This window comes from Lepisosteus platostomus, chromosome 26 (assembly GCF_059453375.1).
Source record: "Lepisosteus platostomus isolate fLepPlt1 chromosome 26, fLepPlt1.hap1, whole genome shotgun sequence".
Taxonomy (NCBI): domain Eukaryota; kingdom Metazoa; phylum Chordata; class Actinopteri; order Semionotiformes; family Lepisosteidae; genus Lepisosteus; species Lepisosteus platostomus.
The window spans coordinates 5896077-5922842 of NC_142636.1; the positions used below are offsets into that span (position 1 = coordinate 5896077).

Genomic DNA, 26766 nt, shown 5'->3' on the forward strand with positions numbered 1-26766 from the left:
GAGTCGTGTGAGAGAGGAGGGAGAGGCGAGTCTGGATGGAGGGAGGAAGGGGTGTCTGACGTCATATCGTGAGCAAGACGCTCCGCTCCGTGTTTTCTGAAACTTTCCGGCTGACACTTTGGAAATCAGACAATTAGTGCTTCTGTTGGTAGAGTTGGGAAAAATCAGAAAGCATATAAAAAATGTAATTTTATAATTAAATATAGTGATTATAATGACTTATTAAACGTGAGCGTGACGTCGACACATCGGGATTGTGACGCAACAGTTGCGGTCCGGGAAAGCGCTCCGGTGCTGCTGAGTCGCTCAGCGCTGATGCTCGTAGCGAAGAAAACACTTCAGCTCGACACGGCTTGTCAATATTCTCTGTCTTTTCACTGAAGATCCTGGTGGTTTACGGACGAGGTAGGGACCTGCCGAGGCTCCGTATCGCGGATCCGATTGTTCTTGACCTGTTTCTCCTGGGCAGATGGAGCGGTTATTGTGTTAACACTGTGTTCAGTGAGAGGGGGTTAAAAGCTCTTAACCTGCTGGAGTTTTATTAAAGCCCAGAGTGCAGATCTGAACAGGAATTCATTGCTGCTTCTGTTCCTGTCTCTGCTTTCACTGATGTAAAGAATTTGCTTGTGTTCTCAATATCCCGTGTCTGCCCTTCAGCCTGTTGGGTTGTATTCCAGTAGGACCAGCTGGTTAGAGAGAGGTCTGTGGTGTCTAGTGGGTCTGCACTGGCCTGTCAGCAGTACCTTGACTCCCAGTGTGTGAGAAGCGCCGCCCAGCTCCCTGCTTCACTGTGCTGTTCTACTGGCTGACTGACAGGTCCAAGATGAGCCCGAAGGAGTGCAGCTGTGAGCCCAGCAGGGTGAAGTGGCTCTCCTCCTGTGTGCAGCGCACAGGCTGCCAGTGCCCTGGGCCAGGTATGACACAGCTGGATCTAGACCAGTGCCCCCTGAAGCCAGTCCCCCCACACACTGACTCCTGGCTTCCCTTTCCACTGGGACTCCATCCCTGGGCTCAGCTCTGACTGACCTGAGGGGCTCTTCGCTGTCACCCTGCAGGTCTCCTCAGCTCGAGGCAGGGAAAGCAACAGCAGTCTCTTCATCTTTTCAACTAATGATGATTTGAGCAAAAATAAACAGAAGATTTAAGCTAAAATAATAAGATATAAAATAAAATAATTTAGTATGAGAGTATTTTTAAGAAGACTAACATCCATGTAAGGTATGAAACTATTGAAAGTGTTTAAAATGAGTAACTCACAGTGGTTATGAAATGAGCTGTGTCTGAGTGATGTACTGCAATTATTCTTTCATTTACATTTAATTGTAAATTTGGGAAAAGCAAATCTATTTATGAAGATCTGTCCAAGTCCTTTTGACTGGGTGTGAGAGACGCTGAATTAGAGGCTCTAATCCCCTTAGAGCAGCAGAAGGAGGTTCTCCACCTGGGAGCAGAGCTGCTGCCTGATTCTTCTTCAACACTGAGATCCTCTGTTTGCGGAGGAGCAGCTGCTAACAGGACTGATGTGACCCAGAGAGCAGCTCTCTTTGTGGGCTCTTCAGGGTTCAGAAGTCCCAGTGGCTGCAGCTGTTATTCAGGACCATGAAAACAAAACCCTGCACTCTGAAGCCTCCTGCCCTTAGAGCAGATCTGTATTCCTCTCTACTGGAAAACTGTCCGGGGTGAAAGAGTCCCAGCCTTTACGGGCTGTGCATCAAAAATCATTTTGATCTTTCTAATTCTCAGACACGTGTCAGTAGGGTTATAGGTCCCTCAGACAACAGGTCAGTTTTAGAGTTTTCTCCCTAGAAGTCTGTGCTGCGGCGACACCAGTGTTTCCCCTGTCTGTGTGTCTGCTGTAGATGAGGTCCTGGCTGTTCTGGAGGGAATGAGCAGCTCTGATGAGGAATCTGGGAAGCTCCTGATAGAAGAGCTGCTCTCCCTCCTGCAGAGGAACACCAAGGGGACACTGCCAGTCATCCTGGGATTCCTCGAGAGCCCCCAGGTAACATGAAGGAGCTCCCTGCACACCTCCTGACATACTCGTTGCAAACGCACTCTAATCAGGAGCCCAGTGTGCTCCAAGATACTGTCTCTGCTGTTTCTTACAACTAGAAGTCAAAAGATAAGCCCTAACGTGTTGTCATCTTGACAGATGTGCTTGAGTGGAAGCCTGGGGTTTCTCTGTGTGTTTCCACTCCCTCGTGTGGTGAGCTGGGGTGGTTCTGCTGTTTCACCCTCAGTGCCCGTTGGCCAGGCTGACTGGCCCTGAAGGAGAAGCCTTTGAACAGACACTCTTGGTGCTGTGATGAGAGCAGCAGTCTCACCCCTGGCTTTGGTTCTTCCCTGCTCTAGGTGACAACTGCCCATCGCTCTGCTATCCTCCAGGCAGTGGAGAAGCTGCTGCGCAAAACATCTGCGCAGCATCTGGATGAGTCCTTGGCCAAGAGCACCGTCTCGATGGCCTTGAATGAGATGACGATGTCACCGGTATGTAAACCCCTTTTATTCCTGCCTATCGAACTGTTGTCTTGCTGTAGTGCTGTGGTCTGTTTCCTTGCCTGTAGCACACATGATGCATCTAATGGAAGCAAATCATTGTATGTTAACTTGTGTGCTCATTGGCTCGATCCAAGCTGCAGCTTCAACTCCAATACTATCGACTCCCAAGACGCTCTGATCTCTTTTTACTGTTGTTTCAGAAATGGCTGCCTGACTGGCAACAGCCAGCCAGCAACATTGTCGTTTGTGTGGTGAGAGACCACTACGACAGTACCATGGATATGGTGCTGTCCTTCTTCCAGCCCGGAGTGCTCCCTCACCACACGCTGCTGAATGCTGTAGGAGATATCTCCCGCAACTGCAGTAAGTTCTGTGCTGCTAATGGGGTGTGATCTGCACAGATATATTCCAGATTTTTTACTGTGCTGTATTTCAAACTTCATGATACTGCTCGTATCTGTCCATTCAAGCCCTGATACATGAGCTTATTATGAAGGCTCAGTGTTTGTTACTCATGCCGCTTCTGAGTCTCTAGTGTTATCATGAGCCCTGGTCCCTACCTAGTGTGAAATGTGTTTTCTTTGAAGGTCGTGACATAGCAAGGGATATAGTGAGACTTCTGGACCTGCTGATGCCTGTTCTTCCCCTTGCTGTGACTGATAAAATGAAGGCAATGATGGCTTTTGGTAAGTGTGCAAGCTGTCTCATTTAGGGGGACAGTTGTTATCAATGCTTGGTTCCACTGGCAATCCACTGACAAGGCCTGTTCAGACCGCTTCCCACTGAACTACAGGACTGCTTTGATGTAGCTGAAGAGTGTAGCAGGCTGTTCCTCTCTTGTGTTGTCAGCATTGGAAGGCCTGTATGAGAGCTGGGCAAAATTCCAGGGTCCCGGGCAGTGTGTTCAGGACTGTTCAAGCCAGGTCATCATAAGTTTTGATGTAGTGCACAGATGGCTGCCATCTTCTGAGCCAAAGGTATGGGATCTTTAATCCAGTGTAGGTTATTTGACATCTTATTAATCATCCTGAATTCTCAGATGTTCTGGAGGAAAGAATGGACTTGAATGCCAAGAAAAGATGTGTCCATGCAGGTATTAGGGAAGGGTATCAGGGTCCAGGGTTCAGATCACAGTAAGCAAAGTTGAATAGGGTGTACTTATGAAGCAGGTTTTATTCATTGCTCAAAGCTGTTCTAACTGTCTGTGGTTTTAGACAAGTTTGCTTTCCTGTGACTGAATCCTTTCCTTGAGGATGATGGTGTTTGTGTTTTGTCTGAAGGTGACGGAGGCCATTGTCTTGGCCCTGGCAGCTATGTGCTGCCTGCTCCCTGAGGAGAAGCTTCAGAGTGAGCTGCCAGCAGTTTTACAGGCCTTCCAGCCACTGTATGCAGCTGAGCTGGACATCAGCTACTCCAGAATCAACAAGGTAGGGCTGTGACCGACGATGGGCCTTTAGGTGTACAGGTTGTGGATTGCGAGGTCCGTTTCTTTTAGAAAATGGATTTTGATTCCTTAAATTGTAGATCCAAACAATAACTAGTAGCACTTTCCCAGTGTCCCTTTGTCCACAAGCTCCAGTGATGTGCTGGTGAGGCCCAGTGCAGAAGAGGATTATGGTCTGTGGTGCCCCATGTGATTGTGGAAGGGTGTGAACAAGATGGATCTGCCAGGGGTAGAGTCCAGGGGAGGCGTTATCCTGCTCTGTCAGATTTTTGTGTGTGATCAAACTACCAAAATCCTAATGCTAACGTGTTATTGCATACACTGAGAGAGTGAGGCCTCTTGATGAAGCAGCAGTGCCTCTCCAGATTGACTCCAACGTGCTCTTCTTTCAGAGTCTGAGTGTGCTTGTGGGGGCAGCAGTGCCGAAGGCCAGACCAGTGCTGGAATCCCAGCTGGAGCAGCTGCTGACCATGGTCCACGCCCAGGTAATGGGGACAGCAGCCCGCTCACCTGCACAGACAGACGTTACAGTAGTGAAGCCCTCAGGAGCCTCATCAATGACAGCAGCTCAGTGCTGTGATCTACCCCTCTCCACAGCTCATGGCAACACAGAAGTGCCGTGTATCTGACTGCTGAAGCCCTTATTCATTCAGTTGAACGGATATTGATGACTCGGCTCATTTTATCATGGCATTAGAACTGCAGTCCATGAGAGAGTGTGCATGATGCCCTTGTGGGTGTTGTAAGAGTGCTCTGATGCCTGTCTGGTGTCCCAGGATCTGGCAGTGCTGATGGGGCTGTGTGCCAGTGTGCACCTGGATGTGGTCCTGTCTGTGCTGAAGAGACTGGAGACCCAGCTGACTGACCCAGCCTTCCCCTGCAATGAGCAGGGCTCTAGGGTAGGTGTACTGCATCAGAGTCCTGACAGACAAACAGAAGCTGCTCTTAATGTCAGCTTCTACCTACAAGTTTCAGCACCTTGATCTGGATTGTCATGCTTGTTACTGCAGAGTGATTTCACCTGTGCCCTGATTCTGTGCTATGGGCAAGTTGCACTTAAAGCACCTGCAGAGGATCTACTGCAGAGAATGGACACTGACTTTATGGAGAGACTGAGACACCATGTCACCACGAAGGTAGGCAACATGTCCTCCTTTAAGAACAAGAGACCTGACAGAGAGAACCTCACAGCTCCTGTCTGAAGAGTGTATTCAACCACTGATACATTCTGTAATGTGCTTCTCTAACGCAGGGAGGTATTCATAACAACTCTCAGGCAAAAGTTCTTCCTTATTTGTTCTGCTACTTTCCTGCAGTGTCTGGGTAGACATTGTTAATTATACTTGAACCTGATTGGATTGTTCTGGGGAGGAGGACACAGGGATACTGTGTCCAAGGCTGTCCAGGCTGTGAGTGTCCATCACAGCCCAGGGCTGGTGGAGGTGAGGTGGCGTTTGGTCTGTCAGTGAGTGAGCTGCTGTGTGTCCCCCTGCAGGAGCCCAGTGTCAGACTGAGCCTGTGCCGCAGTGTGGGCATGATGGCACAGGCAGTGCGCAGCGCCAGTCCCTCCGGAGCTCCCAGCTTCCCTGCCAAGGCCAAGCTCCTGGCGACAATGATGGTCAGTGTGTCTGACGAAGCCGCCTGTCTGCTGTTTTCCTACACGGATGCTCTGGACAAGCTGTATCCTGTCACTGTGAATCGGAGAACAGTTTTTGAGAAGTGATTGGACGGGAAACTGTTTTGCTATTGATCAATACAGTTGTGTTTTTAGCTTTTTGGAAACACTGCTCCAGAAGTATTCAGAAAAATGACTCCTTTGTTCACACCTAGCGACATGATCCTGTGTCCTGTCTCTGAAGACAGCACTGAGAACTGCAACAAAGGGGCAGTAGTGGACAACTTCAACAGTCAGTGTAACAGAGCTCATGTGATCTGTCTGAGATTGACCTGCTGTTCTTGTTCCCTGTAGGCTCTTGACCTGCTGCAATTCTTCGGCAGTAGTTATACTCTGGATGACAGCTTGGAAGAGAGTTTGAGGGAGGGGATATTATATCTGGCTGCACAGGACCTCAGACAGACCATCCAGTCCCTAGTGACCCTCATTTCTCCCTCTGAGAGGTAGAGCACAATTCTAACAGTGAGAAGCTCTTTGCAATGATAAAAGCATCACAACAACAGCACTGTGTTGTGGCGTCAGTGTTTGTGTATTTTAGCTCTGAGAATGAGTTTGAATGCAGAGCCCTGCACTGACAGCTGGGGGTGTATTTTCAGCTCACTCTCGGAGGTGTGGCAGGTCCTCAGTACCAGCCAGGTGGTCTCGGAGACCGTGAAGGACCTGGCTGATCATCTCGGCCTGATGAGGGAGATGAAGGTGGATGATCCAGAACTGGATGTAAGTGACTATAGAGCCAATCTGCTGGTGTTTCTAACTGAGCAGAGGACAGATAGTCAGACAGCTGACAGCTACAGCACGGAGGTACTGTCTCCCTGTAATATGTCGCTGCCCAAGAGCAGGCAGAGAGACACCAGCAAACAGGCAAGCGGCTGTGTGAGCAAACAGCTCCCTGTTTGCAGCACAGGGACAGTCTGGTGAGCACAGAAAAGCGTGGTGCAGACCAGCAGCCCAAAGCCACATCCAGAACAGGCCAGATCAAAGCTGGGTGAACACAGAGGCTCAGCACACAGCAAACTCCAAACTCAGAGCTGATGGTAATAAGCACAGTCTGTAAACAGACAGACACAGCACACAAGCACAAGAGGGTAATCTAGACAACAAAGGCAGGGTGAAGCTAGGGGCCAGTATCCGAGGAGCAAAGTCGGAAGACAGGGAGAAGCTTGAGACTTTTGGCCGAGTTCCTGAGCGCTGCCAGACCAAGGGCTTGTGTAGCTTGAACCACCTGAGTCAGGCGTGGTGGACAATTATCTTCAGATGTGGCTGGCTAGCACGTCAATTTTAGCTGTCCCTTCTGCTGACCAGCAGCGACCAGCATGACCCTCCCTCAGTGTAACCCTTGTCCCAGCACTACTGGGAATGAAGGCCGACTGGTGTCCTCCTGTCTTCAGATCCACAGACACACAGAGGAGCAGCTGGCAGCTCAGAGCTCAGCCCTGACAGAGCAGGAGACCCCAGCTGAGCCAGTTGTTCTGCGGGCTCTACTGGGCTTGATCACTGTCCTGTCCATCGCGGACAAGAGTCAAGCCAAAGCACTGGTGCCCTTTGTGTACTGTAGAGCCAGGCCCTGCTTGGAAAGTGTAAGTTTTTTAAGGATGTTATTTATTCAAATATTGTGTCATTTGTTTTTGTCTATTACATTTAAATATAACGTTTGTAATTGTAATCAATTGGATATCCATGATTACAGTGTTTGTTCTTTGAGCTACTGAGCTACAGTGACAGTGGGCTCAGACTCCAGCCCTGAGAAGTGAAATAAGTGGTGACAGTTTGTGCGTGTCTGTGTGTAAAGTTTCCCTCTTGTCCTGTGTCTGTGTTACAGGAGAGCCCGGAGGTCCGCAGAGTCACAGTGGTTCTGCTGGGGCAGCTGGTCAGGCTGGGCTCTGAGAAAGCCCGGCTCAACAAAGAGGTCCACAGCTCCCTGGTCAGCGTGCTGCTGAACCTGACTGACCCCAGCCCAGAGGTCATCCAGGTAAAGACACAGAGCTGCCGCTGGCTGGGCTGAGCCTGTGGGACTATGGGTCTTCTCACGTCCTTCTTTGATATTGATACTTGTCACCTATCCAGTGTTTGACCAGCTTTGCAATTGGCGAAGAAAAAAAACCCTACAGTCAGTACGAACTTGTAGCCTGTAAATCTAAACATTCAGAGGGTTACTATCAAGGATGTGTCAAAGGGTTTCAGGGCTGGCTCTTATTTTGTGACATTTGTGTAGTTTCTGTTTAATTTGGGCTCTGTTTCAAGATAAACTGGTTTTGACAATGTGGATTTCCCCAGGCCTGCTGGACAGTCCTACAGCACTTCACCCTGGAATGTGTGCTGTCCATGAAGGAGATGTGCAGGATCCTGGTGAGTGAGGTTCTCCTGGGGCTGGCTTCTGGGCTGCTGGTGAGAGAGGGGAGCACACCCTGCTTTTGGGACACAAACACACAAAGACTTGTGTCAGATTTAGGAAATATATTTGTGCTAAACCAGACTTACACTGAGCCCTAATTACAGTGAGTAGCAGTTTATATCCAGATTATAATCACAGTAGTGCTGATGAGTTCATACACTCTCATTAGATGGATTAGAGGTTTTTATGTGTAATGGAGGGCTGTCTCTCACATGGGGGCTCCTGTACAGTAGTAGCGTGCTGTCTCACACTGCCCTGCAATATTCCCTGTGTCCAGATAACGAGTGGGCAGTTCAGCCTGGCCCAGAGGCTTGCACTCCAGGGTGCACAGAGCAGAAGGGCCTGGGTTCGGGAAAGTGCTGCCATCTTCATTGGTAAGAGCTCAGTGACAATGAGAAGAGTGATTGAGGCTCAGTGTAGAGATGATGCTCCACTGGTAAAAGTGAGTTGTGCTGTGGTTAGTGATGAGGGTATTGCCGGGATGGGAATTCATGGTTTAAAACGCTACTCTGTAGGTTTTCCTTGAAACAGGTTTGAGTCTGAAGGTGTTTGATCACTGGGGTTTTCTCAAAGGACTCAGGCTCTGATATGTCACACTAGTAAAAGGCCTCTAGTAAGAAGGCTCTAGTATGTCTAGCTACAGTAGTCTCATTTCGGCAGCAGGACACTGGGCACCACTTTCAGCCTTTTTCTGTCTAGTGTTTGAAATGCATTTTTCTGTCAGTAATGAGGCAGGTTAATCAGACTTACCAATGTCACCAGGAAACACATTTCCATGAGCTGCTCTCCATTCAGAGTGTTGGCAGTGTGCGCTGGTGCAGTATCCTGTGTGGTGCTGTGTGTGCAGGAGCTCTGCTGTTCAACCCCTCTGTGTTTCAGGCCTCCAAGTGCAGCAGCTGCAGAGGAGACTGCTCTTGTTTCGCTCTGAGAAGAGCTCAGCGAGGTAACGATGCTTGTGTTTTGTGTCCAGTATGTTGACCAGTTGTTCTTGTACAGTATATTATAATTAATAATAATAATTGCTTACACTTATATAGCACTTTTCTGGACACTCCACTGAAAGTGCTTTACAGGTAATGGGGATCCCCTCCACCACCAGCAGTGTGCAGCCCCACCTGGATGATGCGACGGCAGCCATAGTGCGCCAGAACGCTCACCACACATCAGCTATCAGTGGGGAGGAGAGCAGGGTGATAAAGCCAATTCATAGATGGGGATTATTAGGAGGCCACGATTGGTAAGGGCCAATGGGAAATTTGGCCAGGGCGCTGGGGTTACACCCCTACTCTTTTCGAGAAACACCCTGTTTTTTTTATGACCACAGAGAGTCAGGACCTCGGTTTGACATCTCATCTTAAGGACGGCACCTGTTTACAGTATACTAATGCTAATAGTTTTCACTATACTGGGGCATTAGGACCTACATGGACCACAGGGTGAGCGCCCCCTGCTGGCCCCACTAACACCTCTTCCAGCAGCAACCTTAGTTTTTCCCAGGAGGTCTCCCATCCAGTTACTGGCCAGGCTCACACCTGCTTAGCTTCAGTGGCTTAGTATTTAGTATTTAGTATTTTAGAGTCTGTTTAACCAGAAATTCTGGCTGTAGCCTCTCACACCATAGATACGCAGTGAACAGAGTTTTGAGAAGTTCAGAGCATGGAGATGAAAAATGTATAGTTGGCCTGTTTAGCAGGTTTTTGTGGAATTGCACATCTGTAGTAGCTCTGCTTTATTTTATTCTTTTTAGAGACTTGTGCGGTCTGTGAATTACAGTGTGGCTGTTTCTTCCAGCTTCATAGTTTGACATTTTTGACTACTGTTCCTTCTGAAATTGAAGAGAACACAGATGTCACACAGAAAGGATCTCACACTCCTTCTTTAACCCCACTGCATGAGGTCCAGACCTGCTGCTCTTCACAGTGTCTCCTAACTCACACCTGCTGTGCAAGAGCTGGATCAGCACTGCAGCTGTGTGTCAGGAGCTGAGCAGGACTGCAGAAACCCGAGTAACAGCCTCGTCTCTTTCCTCCCGCAGCCCTGAGGATCCTGCTGCAGGACCCAGAGCCGCAGGTGCGGGAGAGGGCTGCTGAAGCCATGGGGCTCTTCACCTGACCCTGAGTAGCACTCTGGAGTCGGGGCGCCCCTCCCCAGCCACTGCAGAGACACCTGGGCGTCCCAGCTTATTCTGGACCAGACAGCACACCTCTCTCTCTCCTCCACACACAACTTTGTGTTTAAATAAATTACACAACGTGTACAGAAGCTGGTTTTCATTCCAGAATGTATGAATGGTGCTGAACCAACACTGAAGTGTATGAAGCGCTTTTCTGTCTTCAGTCTGCAAGTGTTCAGACAGGAGAAGCTGGAAACAAGCTGTTTCACACAGAAGTACAGAATACAGAGCAGTGAAGTGCAGGAGAGAGACAGAGGGGCGCAGGAGAGCTCAGGTGATTCAGCTTCAGCCCAAACCGGCGAGTCTGTCCACCCATCAGTCCGCTGACCTCCTGTGGCACAGCGGCAGTCTCTTGCTCTCCTGGCCCACAGGGATTTCTCACACCGCGGCCCTGCTGCAGTGTGCTGGGAGTCGAGCTGCTCTGAAAGTGTGATGTGCTTTTACAGATTGTTGAGAGCACGAGGTCTGTGTGTCCATTTGCTTGTGGGGAGAGCAGGAAGAATACTAAGTTGTATAATAACTTTCAATCAATTAATAATATTAATGATTGTAATCACTGATTATGCGCATGTGTCACGTAGTGGCAGCAGGATTGTGACGTAACATTCGGCAGTCAGGAGAGCGTTCCAATTTTACTGACTTAAAGAGCTCAAGTACGAAGCAAAGAAAAAATCTCACCTTCTGAGCTTCTTTTTCCACTGCGGATTCAAGAGTCATAGCTGTTTACTGGACTTGGCAGGGACGTGCTGAGGCTCGGTCACACAGATCGGATTGTTCTAGTGCTGTTTCTCCTGGGCAGATCGAGTTATTACTGTGTGAACATGACTGTCTGAGCAGGAAGGAGTTCAAGCCTCTTAACTTATGGGTGGTTTGTATTCACTAGAAGACTATGTACAGAGTGCAGATCTCAGGAGAAATGAATTGTCGCCTCTGTTCATGAAGTGCAGGACTTCCTTGCGTCTTTCATTTCCCCTTTCTGCCAGTTAGCAGAGGTGGATTGTATTCCAGTACAAGAAGTTGGTAAAAGAGAGTTCTGTGGTACCTAGTGAGTGTTGCTGCTGGCCTGTGAGCAATACGTTGACTTGTCACGAGCGTGAAGCCATGTCCAACTCACGTCTTCACTGTGTTGATAATTTTAAATGCCAGAAATGTTTAGTTATAGTAGAGTTGGAGGACAGAATTCCCATTTTGGAGGGGCGCATTAGCACACTATTAGATATTAACCAGGTTGAGGGATGGATAGATTCAGCTCAGTCAGAACACTCAGTCATTTCAGAAGTGGCTGCAGTCCCTCCTGGCCCAGCTGTCTCCAGGTCAGTGCCGGCACCAGCAGCAACCACACGCGAGCCCTGGGTCGCAGACAGGGGTCTAAGAGCTCAAGGACTAGACCCCCTGCACACCAGTCACCAGTCAGACTCAACAATAGGTTCTCTGCTTTAGGCAGTGCGTCTGTTGATGCAGATAAGGTGCTCATAATTGGCGACTTGATAATCAGGAATGTTAGAAATCCTAACCATCACAAAGCAGTGGTCTCTGTAAAATGCCTTCCTGGGGCCTGAGTTTCTGACATTGAGGCGAAACTAGACACATTTTCCAGTAATGAATCTTCCACCTTGGTTGTTCATGCTGGAACAAATGATATAAATGTGCAAAAGAGCACAGAGAAAAATTTCGGAATTTAGTTGTGTCTGGTCCCTTACCAATCCTATACAGAGGGGACATACCCTATAGTAGGCTATACTCCCTAAATCACTGGTTGCATACAATAGAATAACCTTTATTAATAATTGGGACATTTTTTGGGAATGGCTTTTATAAATGGGACGGTCTCCACCTTAACCAGAAGGGATCATTAATTCTATCCCAAAATATAGCAGAGAAGCTGCTTGCTTGACTACTAAGAGCACCAACCAGGCCTCAGCCATGTGATCTTAAATCGTGTGCTGTCTGTACTCCCAGCTCTAGTTCACCTCCTGTACCGACCCAGGTTCTCTACCACACGGCATCCCATCAATCACATTACTATCCAGAACCAGCTATGAGTGTGAATAGACAGAGTATTGCAACTATCACTAGACCTAGATTAGAATTCAGACGTTCCTTTAGGGGCTCCTGTGTTGACACTTTAATTTCCATTCCACTGGAAATTAAACCTAAAGGAAGGTAAACCTAAATCAGTTAAAACATGAAACTACCATAAAATGCTCACTGTTAAATGTTCGCTCACTAGGCAACAAATCAGTTCTGGTTAATGATATGGTTCTTGACACCAACTCTGACCTCTGCCTACTAACAGAAACCTGGTTTCGACCCACTGACACTATTCCTTTAGTTGAAGTCTCACCTAATGGCGAAACTTTTTTACAGAAAGCTCTTTGCTCAGGGCATGGAGGTGGCCTAGCAGCCATTTTCAGTGAGTCTCTGAGAATTGAATTAAAAACTATTAATGACTTTCACACATTTGAAGCAATGCTCCTTAAAATAGCTCCTGAATCATCTACATACATTCTTTTAGTGTACAGACCCCCCGGTAGATCCCATCCCCACTCAGCTAGTCAAAGATTCCTTCGAAGTACTGGCAGGACCTATAATTAGTATGATGAACACGTCCCTTGCATCAGGTGTTGTACCTGATCAATTTAAGGTAGCGGTTGTTAGATCAATATTGTTCTCTCTTTACATGCTGCCGCTAGGGAGGAAAACATGAAAACATAATATTAACTTTCATTCATATTCTGGTGACACTCAAATATACATTTTGTTTACACCAAATGACAACTCTTCTCTTATCACTTTAGTTAATTGCATTAATGAAGTAAAGACAAGGATGTGTGAAAACTTGTTACTCAACTGACGTTCTATTGTTTGGAGGCAACAATACTGACAGGACTACTATAACTTCAGCACTTAACTCAGAGGATTTAAAAATTTGCCTCAAAGACTCTGCACGTAACCTAGGCGTCATATTAGACACAAGGCTCTCATTTAACTCTCATGTTAAAACAGTATCTAAAACATGCTTCCTATAGTTAAGAAATATCACAAAACTAAGGCAGTTTCTCTCCACTCAAGACAGAGAGAAATTCATACATGCTCTTGTAACAGCAGGTTAGACTACTGCAATGCCCTACTATCAGGGAGCACATATCGCACTTTCAACACCTTACAGCGAATTCAGAATGCAGGAGCTAGAATCGTTACTAGGAGCTGAAAGTACGACCATATAACCCCCATACTTAGCTCTCTTCATTGGCTTCCTGTCAGGTACAGGGCGGACTTCAAAATCCTTCTACACAGTACTTACTTACAAGGCTCTCAGAGGTCAGACACCTGTCTTTCTAATGGAACTTATTAATGTATACCACCCAAGTCGCCTGCTTAGTTCACAGAATGCAGGTCATCTTCATATTCTATGAATTAATAAAATAACAGTTGGCTGTAAAGCCTTTGGTTACAGGACCCCTATCTTATGGAACAGTCTCTCACCCTATATTCAGGATGCCGAGTCAATCTCAGTATTCAAATCCTAGCCTATTTGCTTACACTTATAAATAAATAAATATATTTCTGGACACTTCACTCAAAGTGCTTTACAAGTAATGGGGATCCCCTCCACAACCACCAGTGTGCAGCCCCACCTGGATGATGCACCAGTACACTCCTCACATACCAGGTCTCAGTGGGGAGGAGAGCAGAGTGATGAAGCCAGTTCAGAGATGGGAATTATTAGAAGACCATGATTGGTAAGGGTCAGGGGGAAATTTGGTCAGGACACTGGGGTAACACCTCTACTCTTTTCAAGAAATGCCCTGGGATTTATAATGACCGCAGAGTGTCAGGATCTCACTTTACGTCTCATCCAAAGGACGGCGCCTTTTTACAGTATTTACAGTAGGAGGAAGTTTGACTGAAGAGAAAGCGACTGCTTTATTCTGCTATCGAAACCACGCAAAATATATGCACACATGAGGAGACCGACGGAAAACGTACACAGTTTAGGGTGGTAACTCGTTAACTACAGGCTATAGACTTATAAAGCTACACAGGACACTAAAGCTACTATAACACTATTTACATCAGCAGGGTCAGCTGCTGGTCATTGTGCTGACCCTCAGACTCCCCCCGGCTACAACTCCCAGCCTGCTTCGCGGTACCCTGAGTGCCTAGGTGTGCTTCCTCCTCACCACCGGGCGAGGGCCCTACAATATATTTTAGATTACAAAATATAAACGCGGGAGCTAAAAAAGAATCTTGCAACCGATCTTTTCTGCAGTTCGAAAAAAACTACACCAGAAATCCTAAATCAAAGCCGGGATCCAGGAGCCGTCGTTCAAAGCAGAAAGCCAGGAGTCTGAAACCGAGGAGTGTACTTTCCGCAATCCAGAGACCGCAGGTCCAACAGGGACAAGCAGTTCCAAGCCAAAGAGGTGTAAACGAGAACAAGCGAAAAGCAATAATAAAGCTCACATGGACACCGAGCGAGGAGGTCAGGGAAGACTGTGCTTCAGTGTATAATGAGATGGTGGTGTGGTGGTGAATGAGTGATCCGGTAGGTTGCCTAATTCAGCGTGGTCTACGCAACAGGGAAGCGGGGATCATAACAAGTAGCAAAGGAGCATTTTTTTCAAACATCAGCTGTATAGAGCCCTGTTACTCAGCAGTTAGTCAACGAGGCTCCCAAGTAGAGCTGGGTGTTGTAACTTGGGCATTTCTATCCACCTCCTCCATCTGAGGGTTTATGGCAGAAACTAAACTACACTTTGCCCAATACACAGCTCATCTGTGCTTCAGAATGGAATGTGTTCAACAACTGTACAGAATAGTATGTCTTCCAGGGCGCCTTCTTGGTGGAAGGAAAAGAACTCCCTCTTGCAAACAGGTTTCCTTTTCCTGCAGGTGTCACTCATCTAACATGCTTTATGCTCAGCTGCTGAATGATACACATCTGCTGTAGTCTTACCTGGCTGCTGCTTGAACTCAGTGTCTTACTGATACAAACTCCAGAGAGGCTCTTTCCATTCAGACTGATATAACCTCTGACACCACCTTTTGTTTGTGTAACCATGGAGAGTATCAATATCAATTAATTCTTTCGCACTATGTGTTTTACAAGAGTCTTGTACATACATCGTTGGATATATATACTGTAGGACAAGTTATTTTATAGGCTACAATACCATATAATAATCCAATTTAAAGTATTGCAAAAGAAAAAGTCAACAAGAAAAAGACAGAGACACTGTCTATACTTTACACATGCAAAAGCTTTTAACATTGCACTCTTTCAGTAAGAGTGTTCTCACAAAGGACACAGAGATTTGCCACTCTTCACAAAGCGCTGTCCATTGTTCTTGAAAAGCTTGAAATTCCCCCTGATTTGCATTTTTTTTCCGTTGCAGTAACATTTTCACATATTGTTGTCTGTTAACATGGAACAAGAAAGCAAGATATATAATTTAAAAATAAAAATTAGTATTATTATTTACCCAAGATATTTCCTTTTAGTGACTTGGTCAGTGACTTGTACAGCTGTTCAGCTCATTGTAAGCCACCATTAGTTCTATATGCAGTTCAAAGCCACAGTCAAGTCTATATTTGTGAGCTTATTTGGGGAGCTGCTGGGATGAGACAAGACCTTTTCTCCTGACATCAGTCCAGCAGAACTGTGGACCAGCTCTCACATGGGATCAACAGAGACTTCACTAACTCACTGCTGAGGTTCAGGCAGAATATCCCACAGTGTTGACCTCTCACAAACATGCGTTTTTATTTACAGGTCAGACACATTGTTAAGCAAGATGTTCTCAATTTGAAAATTTGAGCTGTTCTATGTTCAATTTACAAGAGTTGATCTGTTTTACAATCTTGTGCAATGACCTCACATCTCTAGAGAACTAATATCAGAGTTTGTTTCCTACTTTTCTAGGCACACAGAGCTGTCTGTTAATCACATGAAGGACACCTGATGTCAGGAACTAACGAGGATTAGAACAATATCCACTGGTGCTCTAATAATGTTAGACACCAGATATTGCAATAGAAGATCGTAGGTCGACTGCATTATTTTAAAACTAATTTGACTAAAATCTCAAATTAAATTGAAGATATATCTGTTTCTCCTTTATGTGACAGGTGCAGATCTTCTGAAGGCTGTGCCCCAAGTTATATAAACTTTGGGTAGAAATATTTCAGTGGTACTCAAAGGTGTTTGGGAAGAATATACCCCAGACCCTGAATTAGCACTCTCTGGTTGTTCAGCGACAATGTTCACATTAACCATCAGCACTGGCGTTTGGAATAATTGTGGCTGAACAAAATTGCTTCTATAGCACAAGCAATCTGGAGCCATGCCATGAGATCTGGGGCCCTTTTCCTCAATATATTTAAAAACATAGAGCTTTGTTGTTGTTGTGTGATTATGGCTGTTGCAAATTTTGACTTAACAAGAAAACTGGTAAATAAGCAGCAGCAAATTTGAGGATTTTTAATCTATTGTCTGTTTTTCATGTTTCTCATTAAAAATATCAAAGCTTTTTTGAAGATCCCAGAGAAGTCTATCCAGAGGCCAGTCAGCCAAGCAGCAGTGCCACCTAGTGGTCAGAAAGCTGAGCACAGACGGGTAGGACTATAACGAGATGAGGGATAATGTGGGAAAAATTATAAAGCAAATATTGTTAGGATACATAGTTAAGTGTAACATTTAAATAAGGAGATGCTATACAAAAACTGTACCACTAGTAATGCTTCATTTCAAATTTGCTGTCTGTTGCAACAAAGTTTTTGCTCTGGAATCAGCCCAAACTGTGAAGAGTGACCAGATACATTCTCAGGTTCACGTGATTGTCCTGCACTGTTCAGGGGCCCAATTTATGTATTGAAAATCCTGAAGGGCAACAACAAATCTACTGTATGACCTTCACCTTCCTGTCTGGAAACAGGAGTCACTTCACAAAGTGTGGTCAAAAGTACTGTGTGGAACCATATTGTTGCAGTTGGTAATGATCTTTTACAAAAAGAGATCTCAATGACATTGTATCAGCAATTGTTACATACTCAGCCTACTTTAAAAGTTGAATTCTACACTAAAGATAAATGGAAAAACTGATTACAAGTAAGGAAGTAAAAATGTAAACAAGCACCTGAAAAAAAGTCACAGTTGAGTGGACTGTACACAATACTTCTTCACTTGACTACAAATGCACACACACAACTTGGTAAAGTACTAATAGGTGTTATTTTTGTAATGTGTTGTAGGTATTCATATGGCAACTGCATTTTCAATTGTACAAGTTCACCAAGCCACATCCCACTCAAATAGTTACAGCAATGAAGTATCACACCTAAACCTGAGTTAAACCTCAGGTAAGTATTCAACAATGAATACAAACTCAGAAAAAAAAGCACCTAGTCAACATAGTCAGGGATGTAATAGAAAGTTAAGACCAAGTGCTTTGCACTGACACATTATGGGAACAAATATTACACTGCAGTGGTTTAGGGTTAAGAGAGTGAAAGGCCTTGAGGACCCCAGTCACAGCCTCAACTTACATCCCTGTTTAGGGCCACTGGAAAAGACCGATCAGTGATGCTCCCCAAAAAACATGGGGGCACTCTAGCTAATCCAGTCATGCACAAAACTGGGACTAAGCCACTGTGGAAAGAGACTAGGTGTTTCATTATCTTTCAGGCAAAGGGCCATGTGAGTAGAGGGCTTTAAGGTCTGGATATTAATGCCTAATGGGACATGCCAGGTAGTCTTCCTCATTAAATCAGAAAGACTGGTTTTAAGATCATTAACCAATTTGAAGCTACAGAATTAGACACCACAGAAGAACAGGGTTTTTCAGGCATTTTTATTGCAGCACAGAGAAAACCCAAGACAGGCATTAGTGCCTCATTCAACTCAGAGCCCTTCATGCAGCCCAGTCATGCCTGTCACTTTCCACTCAGGACCAGACCACACAGGCTGCTCAGACCTGGCACCTCTGGACTCGGCCATCTTTGCACACAACCCAGAGGATTCCTCGGTCATAGGACACATGCCTGGCCACACCAGCTGCCCTTAGAGCCCACCAGCTCCTGCCAAAGGGGTTACAGGCATCAACACCAAGCCTGCAGGAATAGGCACAGGGTTAGAGCAGCCTAGAATTAGGACAGTCATTCAGGCAACCATGTGCATTAAACCCTCCCCCCGCTCACCTCTTGAAGACCACTCCATTCCTGTTCACCCCATACACACTGCCATCTGAGCCCACCTCCACCAGGGACAGGGAGCCCTGAATGGGGTACCACCTGTCAGAGCCTCTGCAGGAATCCCCACTCACATCCAGCTTGACGAAGATCTGGTCCAACCTGTTCACTCCCCAGCAGCCAAAAGGCCCACAGGAATAGTACTTGAGGGAGCCCACGACAGGAATCCAGGGGATGTTGCCCTGGCCAGCATACTGCAGCACAGGCCCGCTGTTCAGGCAGAAGATGGAATTGGCAGCATTGACACCAACCACAAACTTGTCTCCACCAGCATCAATCTGGATGAGGGAGCCTGCAGAGGAGAGCAAGAAACAGCTGTTCTCAGCAGGGGGTAGTGCAGTGCTCATTCCTCAGTATGAGGTCATGAACACTTGAGGAATGAAAGATGTTCTGGCTGAAAGCAGCTACTAGCCATGGATAAACTTGAAAGCCATCATTTCTAACCCATATAGATCAGCTGCAGCCTCACCTGGCTGTACTTGGATCCACCTTCCCCGCAGCCACTTGAACACAAGGCTTGCGAGACTCACACTCCAGAGCCCTGCTGGCCCCACACTCACATGTTTCCCCTTCATGGCCAGAGAGACCCAGCTGTTGCCCTGGTAGCTGACCAGGTTGTCTGCATTGTCGACTCCACACACCCTTCCAGCACCAGCATCTATCTGCTTCAGACTGCCAGGCACAGCCCGACACTGCAGGGCTTCAGCCACAGACACTGGGGAGGAGAGGACACCACTGGGTCAATGATCATGTGGAAGCAGCCTGGGCTGAGGGCAACATAGGATCATGAGCATCCGACACGGAGGGACTAAGTCAATATACGAGGACAGAAGAAACAAGCCAATAGGGCATTAATGAATCAGCAACAACCACAAGTGAACAGAGCTCCATACACAGGGAACCAAAGGTTTGCAGAACTTCAAGAGCACACAAACATCCATGTCATGGATTTAACACTCAGGCAGCATCTATACTCAAGATCAAATGCCTATACTGAAATCCTTAAATACTAGCAGCATGCAGTTAATCCTCCCATCTGCCTTTATGCTGCTCCTTTTAGTCAAAGTAAGAAACCCAAACCTTACCTAGAAAGAATCCTACAAGCAAACACAACACACAGCCTCTCCCTTCCATGTTGATGAGTGATCACACAAACCTCATGTATGGTATAAACCCCCACAGTGGCCTTTATATACTCAAGACTGCTGGGCTTCGGCTCCTACACACACCTGTCTAACCAGGTGTTAAATTGTGAACCATAACGAGCTGCTGATTGAATCACTCAAGTATTAATTACAGAAGACATCATTAATTATTTTCTTTCCATAGACCTTATCCTCAGGGTTTAGGAATCACGGCGACAAGAACTGAAATTGAAGCCCAGTGCTTCAGATAGTCATGAGCTGGATTAGTACTAATACCAGCAGTGACATCCTCAAGTAGTGCAGGTCAGGGGTGGTCTAAATTAGAAAACGAGACAAATAGTTTCATTGCAAAGCTGAATGTTTGGTTACTCTTGCTCTTTGTCATGAGATATTTTTTTTCATTTCAGATTTGATCTCCAAGATTAAAGATTACATTTTTCTGAGCAATTAGAGGAAAATATCTGGGCCCTAGACTGAAATATTCCAAGTCCAGTCTTGTTTTCTCAGTTAATGTCATGTGGGAGAGGATTAGTGATAATTAAAATCTATGAAAGCACAAGTTCCTGCATTCAGAATGGGGAATTAATGATACTGTAGCTCTTAAAGCACTTAATTCACGAGTGACCATTTGGACAGCACAGTGGTGTGGATTAAGGACTGCAGCCTCACAGTTCCTGGGTTGATGTCCAACTGAATTTCCTGCTGTGTGGAGCTTGCATGTCTTCCATGTGGATTTTCTCTATGGGATGTAATGGAAAGTTACTGAAAAAAAGTGTTTTATCCTAAATATGTCCGTTTACGGGCAGAGCTGTGTTGTAAAAGCAGCTGGATTCTTAGAACAAAGTGTGATTGTACCCAGCGAGTCAAGGCCATGGGATGTTCTAAGAATATGTTGATCTCTGTCCCAGCAAAAAGGCGATGGGTAACTGCACGTAGCTGTCTTTTCTGTCCTAAGCCTAAGACCTATAAGGACTGGAAAATGACTGTCTCGCCTGTCTTTGTTTTACCAACCTACCATAATGAAGTAAACAAGTTGAGGTGTTGCACCAGCTAAGTGTATAAAATAAGGGACCTTTTCCTATTTTACTTTGAAAATCAGCTCTCACTTGCTGCACAGACTGGTGGTTGCTGTTTTTCCCTATTGCGCAATATGAATAAATGCCTTACTGAGTGAATGAGAACACCTCTCCTGGCTCGTCTTTGATAAAATTCCAAGACAGGGACCAGTTTGCTGCCAATTTAGAAAGGCATCCTGGCTTTTCAAAATAGTTTACAGGTATGTAAAAGGTTATGTCAATGATTAAAAAATTGCAGCTTAACACAGACAACACAGCAACAGTGTAACGAATGATACAATAATAATAATACTATACATACAGTACAATCAGTACAGTGAGAAGTGCACTACGAAGAGTTACTCACAGTCCAGAACACACAAAGAACAGAACAGTACACAAATTGCACAATATAAATATGAATATAAATGTATTGCACAGGTCCCTGGCATATATTGCCCAAAAACGGTTTTAAACGGGAAAAAGAAAAAGAACAGCTGTATCAGTTTACTGTTCAGTCCAGAAACAGGTCCCTGTCAATGTTGCCTCTGCCCAGACACACAGTGGATGCGTTGTACAGTCTTATGGCAGAAGGCAAGAATGACCTCCTGTAGCGCTCCCTGTCGCACCGTGGTTCGATCAGTCTATGGCTGAACGTGCTCTTCAATCTCACAAGCATGTCATAGAGGGGATGGGAGACGTTGTCCATGATGGCCTCTACCACAGCATAGAAAATGGCACTCGCCACCACCAACTGATAGAACATATGTAGCATCTTACTACATACATTGAAGGACCTGAGCCTCCTCAAGAAGTAAAGTCGGCTCTGACCCTTCTTGTAGATGGCCTCCATGTTCTTAGACCATTCCATCGTCAATGTGCACTCCCAGGTACTTGTACGAGTCCACCATCTCCACGCCACTCCCATGGATATAGACAGGAGTATGTTTGACGCTTTTCCTCCTGAAATCTACCACCAGTTCCTTCATCTTTGTTACATTCAATTGCAGGTGGTTCTCCCCACACCACTCCACAAAGCTGCTGACCTCTTCCTCTGCACTCTTCCTCCTGCCCATTCTTGATAAATCCCACTGTAGCGGCAAGGCTTATTAAAATACAGGAATTAAGTTTGCTGCTCCCTTGCCAGTCCCTCTCTCCTTCATCTCAGTGGTGCTGGATACAGAGAGGCCATTCCAGTTGGTTCACATTTAAGGTGTTTTTCTAGCCGATAGAGTGTCCTGATAAGGAACAACTCCCAAAGCTGAGATTCTCCAGCAACCCTAATAAATGGCCATCTCTTGCGCCTTACTGTCTGGGAGAGTCTTATTCAAAGTTGTTTACAACCCTAAGGTCAGAGTGCATTGTTACCCATCCTCAGCCAATCAGGAACTGGTAGGGCAGGTTAACCCCACGTGGGTCTCGAATGCCCACAGAACTTTCAACCAACGAACGACCGTAGTTCCTCCAGGTAAAATAGGCAGCACAGGGCTCCTTGGGGCGCCTCCCGGACATTCTCAGACTCAGGTCCTCCCGGACATCCTCAGACTCAGCTCGGACCACCACGTAACGGCCAGTGTGTCCGAGAGTTAGAACTTCACTTCAACAAGTGAACTACGGTGGGAACTGTGGACAGCTGAATCTGTGGATTCAGGACTTGCACTACATCAGGAACGAACCGGTCTTCTTCCTGTCTAAAGAGTGTGACCTGCTTGGACCCACAGTCACTTTTCTCCTGTGGACAAACTCTGCTAGTTTCAGCCAACACTAACTAGCCGGTCTTCAGAGAGCATCAGCAGAACACCGCAGCAGAAATCTCTCCCACTTTTCTCTCGCTGAACCAGCACTGCCTGGCACCGAGCCAGAGAACGCTGATTGGACACAGCAACAAGCCTGCAGCTGTTTGTGTCCGCGGGAGATCTGAATCCACACAGATTGGATGAGTATTCAACATTCTGCATTACAGCTCGAGAATTCAATTGTTACCTCAACCTGAGATTATATCAATTTAATTCCTATGAGTGATGTACTTGCTTTTGAGTATCTAGTGTAGAAGTTGTAATCCAAGTTCATTTACGAAACGGTCTAAATGAATGATATACTGAACGTATGTCCCTCTTGGTTTGTAACTCTTCATGACTGAATATATACCTTTTGTATTCTGCTAACCCTCACAATAAGATCTGTTATGTTTATATGCACATTTTATGTATTAATAAATGTATTGTGGTGTATTAGTATCCGTGTGTGCGTTGCTGAGTATCCCCCTGGGTCGGTCTTATAATAGCCATCAAAGAATCATTTTGTGACTTAATGCTACAATTAATAATTGTCCCAGTAAATGCACAAAACCCCTACATTTATTGGTGTCTCATGAGAGGAGGCCTACCCCACAATTGCACAATTGCAGCACATCTGAGAACATCTGCAGGTGGCATGACTCTGAGTTGTATTTAAAGTCCAAAGTATAGAGGGTGAAGCGGAACGGAGAAAGAACTGTCTCTGAGGAGCCCCTGTGTTACTTACTACCTGTTCAGACACACAGTTCTGAAGTCTCACAGACTGTGGTCTGCCTGTCAGATAGTCAGTGATCCACAAGATCATGGAGGCACCGACTTGTATCTCCTCCAGCTTCCTCCTTAGAAGTAAGGGCTGGATAGTATTGAAGGCACTGGAGTCAAAAAACATAATCCTTACAGTGCTGCCAGCCTTGTCCAGGTGTGAGTAGGCCCTTAGCAGCATGTAAATGATTGCAACCTCCACACCAAAACTGGGCTGGTAGGCGAACTGTAGGGTGTCCAGTGATAAACTATCTAGAGATCTCAGGTGGGATAAGACCAGCCTCTCTAGTGCCTTCATGACGTGAGAAGTCAGCTCTACTGATCTGTAGTCATTGAGGACAGAGGGGCACCCTTTCTTTGGTACCAGGACCAGGCATGATGTCTTCCAGAGCACAGGGACTCTCTCCAAGCGCAGTCTCAGGTTGAACAGTCGCTGGAGCACTCCACTCAGCTGATCCGAACAAGCCCTCAAAACTCTGGGACAGACGTCATCTGGACCTGTGGCCTTACCCTGGTGAAGCCTCTTCAGCTCCTTCTTCACCTGGTCAGCCGTGATGTTCAGCCTGGCCTGGGGGATGGTGCTCATAGCGCTGTAGGTGCTGCAGGTGTTAATGGCGGAGGTGTTGGAGAGTGGCAGCTGTGGGGGATGGGGGGGTGAGTAGCTGTCGGGGGTTGTAGCTGTAGGCGGCCATGATTGTGGGGGATGGAGGAGGTGTTGGGCAGTCGCAGCTGTGAAGGCTTAGGGAGCGTGTGGCTGTGAGGGGATGGGTGTTGAGCCACAGAGGACCCTGAATCAAACCTGTTAAAAACTGGTTCAACTCGTTGGGCATCTCCAGGTTCCCCTCTGTTGCACCCCCAGCCTGTTTGAAGCCAGTGATCTCTCACATGCTCCTCCATACGTCCCTCACCCTACAGCTTGTCCTCTACCTTCCTCCTGTAGGCATCCTTGTTCTCTCTAAACTTCTGCTTTAGCTCCCTCTGTACACCTCTTCCTTATCCCCCCTCCTAAAGGCTCTCTTCTTATCATTCAGAAGAGCCTTCAGGTCGCTGGTGATCCAGGGTTTGTTATTGGAAAAGCAGTGTACGTCTTTGGTGGGGATGGTGTTGTGTACGCAGAAGTTAATGTAGTCAGTGACATAGTCCATCATGTTGTCTATGTCGTCCCCATGTGGGTCGCACAGCACATCCCAGTTGGTAGCCTCCAGACCACCACATAGATCCTCCATAGCCTCCTAAGACCATCTCCTCACAGTCCTAATGCCCGAGGTTGGCGCTGGACAATAGGCGTGTATAGTGGTGTAAGCAAGACAAGGTTGTGATCTGATCTGCCAAGGGGGGGAAGGGCTGTGGAACTATATGCATCCTTAGCGTTGGCATAAAATAAGTCCAGTGTTTTCTTTTCTCTGGTCGGGCACTTAACAAACTGGGGAAAAGTAGGCAAAGTGATGGAAATAGAGACGTGGTTTAAGTCCCCTGAAATAGCTATAAAAGCGCTAGGGTGCTTTGTTTGTAGCCTGGCTGTGACTGTGTGTATGATGTCACACGCTGCCTCTGCGTTCGCCGTGGGTGGAATGTAAACAACAAAGATGGTGCATGTAAACTCCAGCGGCAGATAGTATGGATACAGTCCTATGGCAACCAGTTCAATGTCCGGGTTACAGAAGCGCTCCTTACATGAATATGTCCAGGATTACACCATCTGTTGTTGACAAGCAGAGCGAGCCCCCTCCTTTCCTCTTACCGCTCACGGCGTTTCTGTCCGCCCGCACCGGCTGAAAGCCGCCGATGGTAACATTTGAGCCAAGTCTCGGTGAAACACATGATACTGTATTCTCTATACTCCCTCTGGCTCCTCACCAGTTCGTCCATCTTGTTCACTAAGGACCTCGCATTTCCCATGATGATCGAAGGAAGATAGGGTTTAGATCTCCTTCTCTTTGCCTTTCGCGTCACACCAGCCCTACAGCCTCGGCTTCTCCTCCTCAGCTACTCTGGAACTGATGGCTTCTCTCCAGTGAGTAGAGCCGGACGCGTTAGCACTATCAGCTGGTTCCGCGTGTAGACAATGCCTCTGTAGCTATCGGCATTGCAACTCGATAGAAACAGAGGTCCGAGTATCAGAAAAAACAAGAAAAAGTATCTCAGCTTTACTAGCATCTATCATGTTGTGATCGCAAATCTAGTTGCCGGCAAGGGTATGAAGAAAAAACACTAACACACTACCATTAACTAACTGAAAGAAACAAAAAGACAACAAAAAGACACAGAGCTGCTGTAGCAGGCTGCCACTAACACAGTGCCATCTTCTTAGATGCGTTGTTGTAGCTGTTTGTTACCCTGTTTAAGGTAGAAGGTCACCCCTGTCTTAAGCAAGACATCCCATTGATTCTCTCAACGTTGATCTGCCAGTCCAGATGTAAAGAGATGAGCACGTGGGATTCAATCTGGAGCTCATACAGTACTGTGCCACAGTCATGGGATTCACAGTCTGTCTTGGATCTCCATTAACTCACTTGTGAGTTTCGGTTCAGTGCTGCAGGGGTTCAGGCAAAGACCTTCAAGCTTGTGGTGGTGGAACATCTGTTCCAGTGTGGGCTGCCCACGAAAGACCTGCTTTGATATGATTGGAGACATAAGACTTCAAATCAGCTTTCTAGATGAAGTGAAAAACAACTGAGCCGCCCTGCAGTGAATGGAACCTTTCTGAGCTGCTGTACATATCAGAAAGCACTCTGGATCCTTCTGGATTCTCTCAGAGGTCGACAGCTCAGGGGATTCATTTTGTGTTGAATGTGGAGTTAGTCTTCTCCACAGCCTTCTCATAATGACCTGATTCTATACCAGATTTAAAATCACAGCTATTGATTTCAAATGGGGTCATAAACTGCATATCATTTATTTTAATGATGGTGCTTGTTTTACAATAAAACTGAAAAAAAAAAACAATTAACAAAACATCTGATTCAGCATAATCAAGTCCAATATAATAAAGTTTATAAAGTGTCAACATCATTAGAGATGAGGCAAGAAAATTTCAAATAGGATCCTGAACAGTGCTCCCAGGAGAAACAAATACAACTCAAATTGAACTTTATTGCCATATGTAACTTATACTCATTTTTCTAAAACTGATATACTGGCAGGATGTAACACTGAGTTTTTGTCAGAGTTCCATCTCTGTTTACATCATGCTGAGTCTTGAGGAAGAGCTCCTAACAGTGTCCTGTTGTTCCTTGTCCCACTGTAGCTGCAGCCCAGAGCTCCCTGCAGTGCAGAGCACCTGACTCGTGTGCTTGTGGAGGATGTGCTGCTACTGCCTCTGCAGGATCCCAGAGGCCCTGAGCTCCAGGTAGGACTGCTAGACTCAGCCGCTGGTGTTGGGTACAGGCGGCAGACGGTGTCTTAAGAATAGCTGCTCTTGCATTGTGGAACCTGTGAAAATTCACAATGGCTGTACATTCTTTTGCAGAGCACAATCCCTGACACATGTGCTGTACCCTTTTCTTAAAAATGACTCATTTCCAAGGTTTTGAAAATGAGACATTAATTTGGAAAACATTGGCAGAGTATTTAAT

At 46.3% G+C, this 26766-nt stretch overlaps 2 protein-coding genes across 4 annotated transcripts; one reads left to right on the forward strand and one right to left on the reverse strand.

Annotated features, from left to right (window-relative positions):
• The first annotated feature begins 1715 nt into the window (after window positions 1-1715).
• LOC148639813 (uncharacterized) lies at window positions 1716-10272 on the forward strand. 3 transcript variants are annotated; one of them, XM_088620268.1, is made up of 18 exons: window positions 1716-2002; window positions 2353-2487; window positions 2700-2862; window positions 3087-3185; window positions 3349-3476; window positions 3780-3926; window positions 4336-4428; window positions 4720-4842; window positions 4954-5079; window positions 5439-5561; window positions 5913-6061; window positions 6215-6335; window positions 7007-7195; window positions 7438-7587; window positions 7893-7964; window positions 8288-8384; window positions 8890-8953; window positions 10046-10272. In XM_088620268.1, the coding sequence occupies exons 1-18, from the start codon at window positions 1886-1888 to the stop codon at window positions 10098-10100; spliced, it is 2151 nt and encodes a 716-aa protein (XP_088476394.1). In that variant the 5' UTR covers window positions 1716-1885; the 3' UTR covers window positions 10101-10272. The 3 variants fall into 3 exon arrangements, with proteins under 3 accessions (XP_088476394.1, XP_088476393.1, XP_088476395.1); XM_088620267.1 differs by lacking the exons at window positions 8890-8953; window positions 10046-10272 and having other exon boundaries at window positions 1734-2002; window positions 8288-8536; XM_088620269.1 differs by lacking the exons at window positions 3087-3185; window positions 8890-8953; window positions 10046-10272 and having other exon boundaries at window positions 1734-2002; window positions 8288-8536.
• A 7055-nt stretch (window positions 10273-17327) lies between these two features.
• LOC148639814 (fish-egg lectin-like) lies at window positions 17328-19622 on the reverse strand. Its single transcript, XM_088620967.1, has 4 exons — window positions 19519-19622; window positions 18903-19148; window positions 18383-18725; window positions 17328-18295 (listed from the first exon to the last, which is right to left on the reverse strand). The coding sequence occupies exons 1-4, from the start codon at window positions 19565-19567 to the stop codon at window positions 18154-18156; spliced, it is 780 nt and encodes a 259-aa protein (XP_088477093.1). The 5' UTR covers window positions 19568-19622; the 3' UTR covers window positions 17328-18153.
• Between the last annotated feature and the right edge of the window lie 7144 nt (window positions 19623-26766).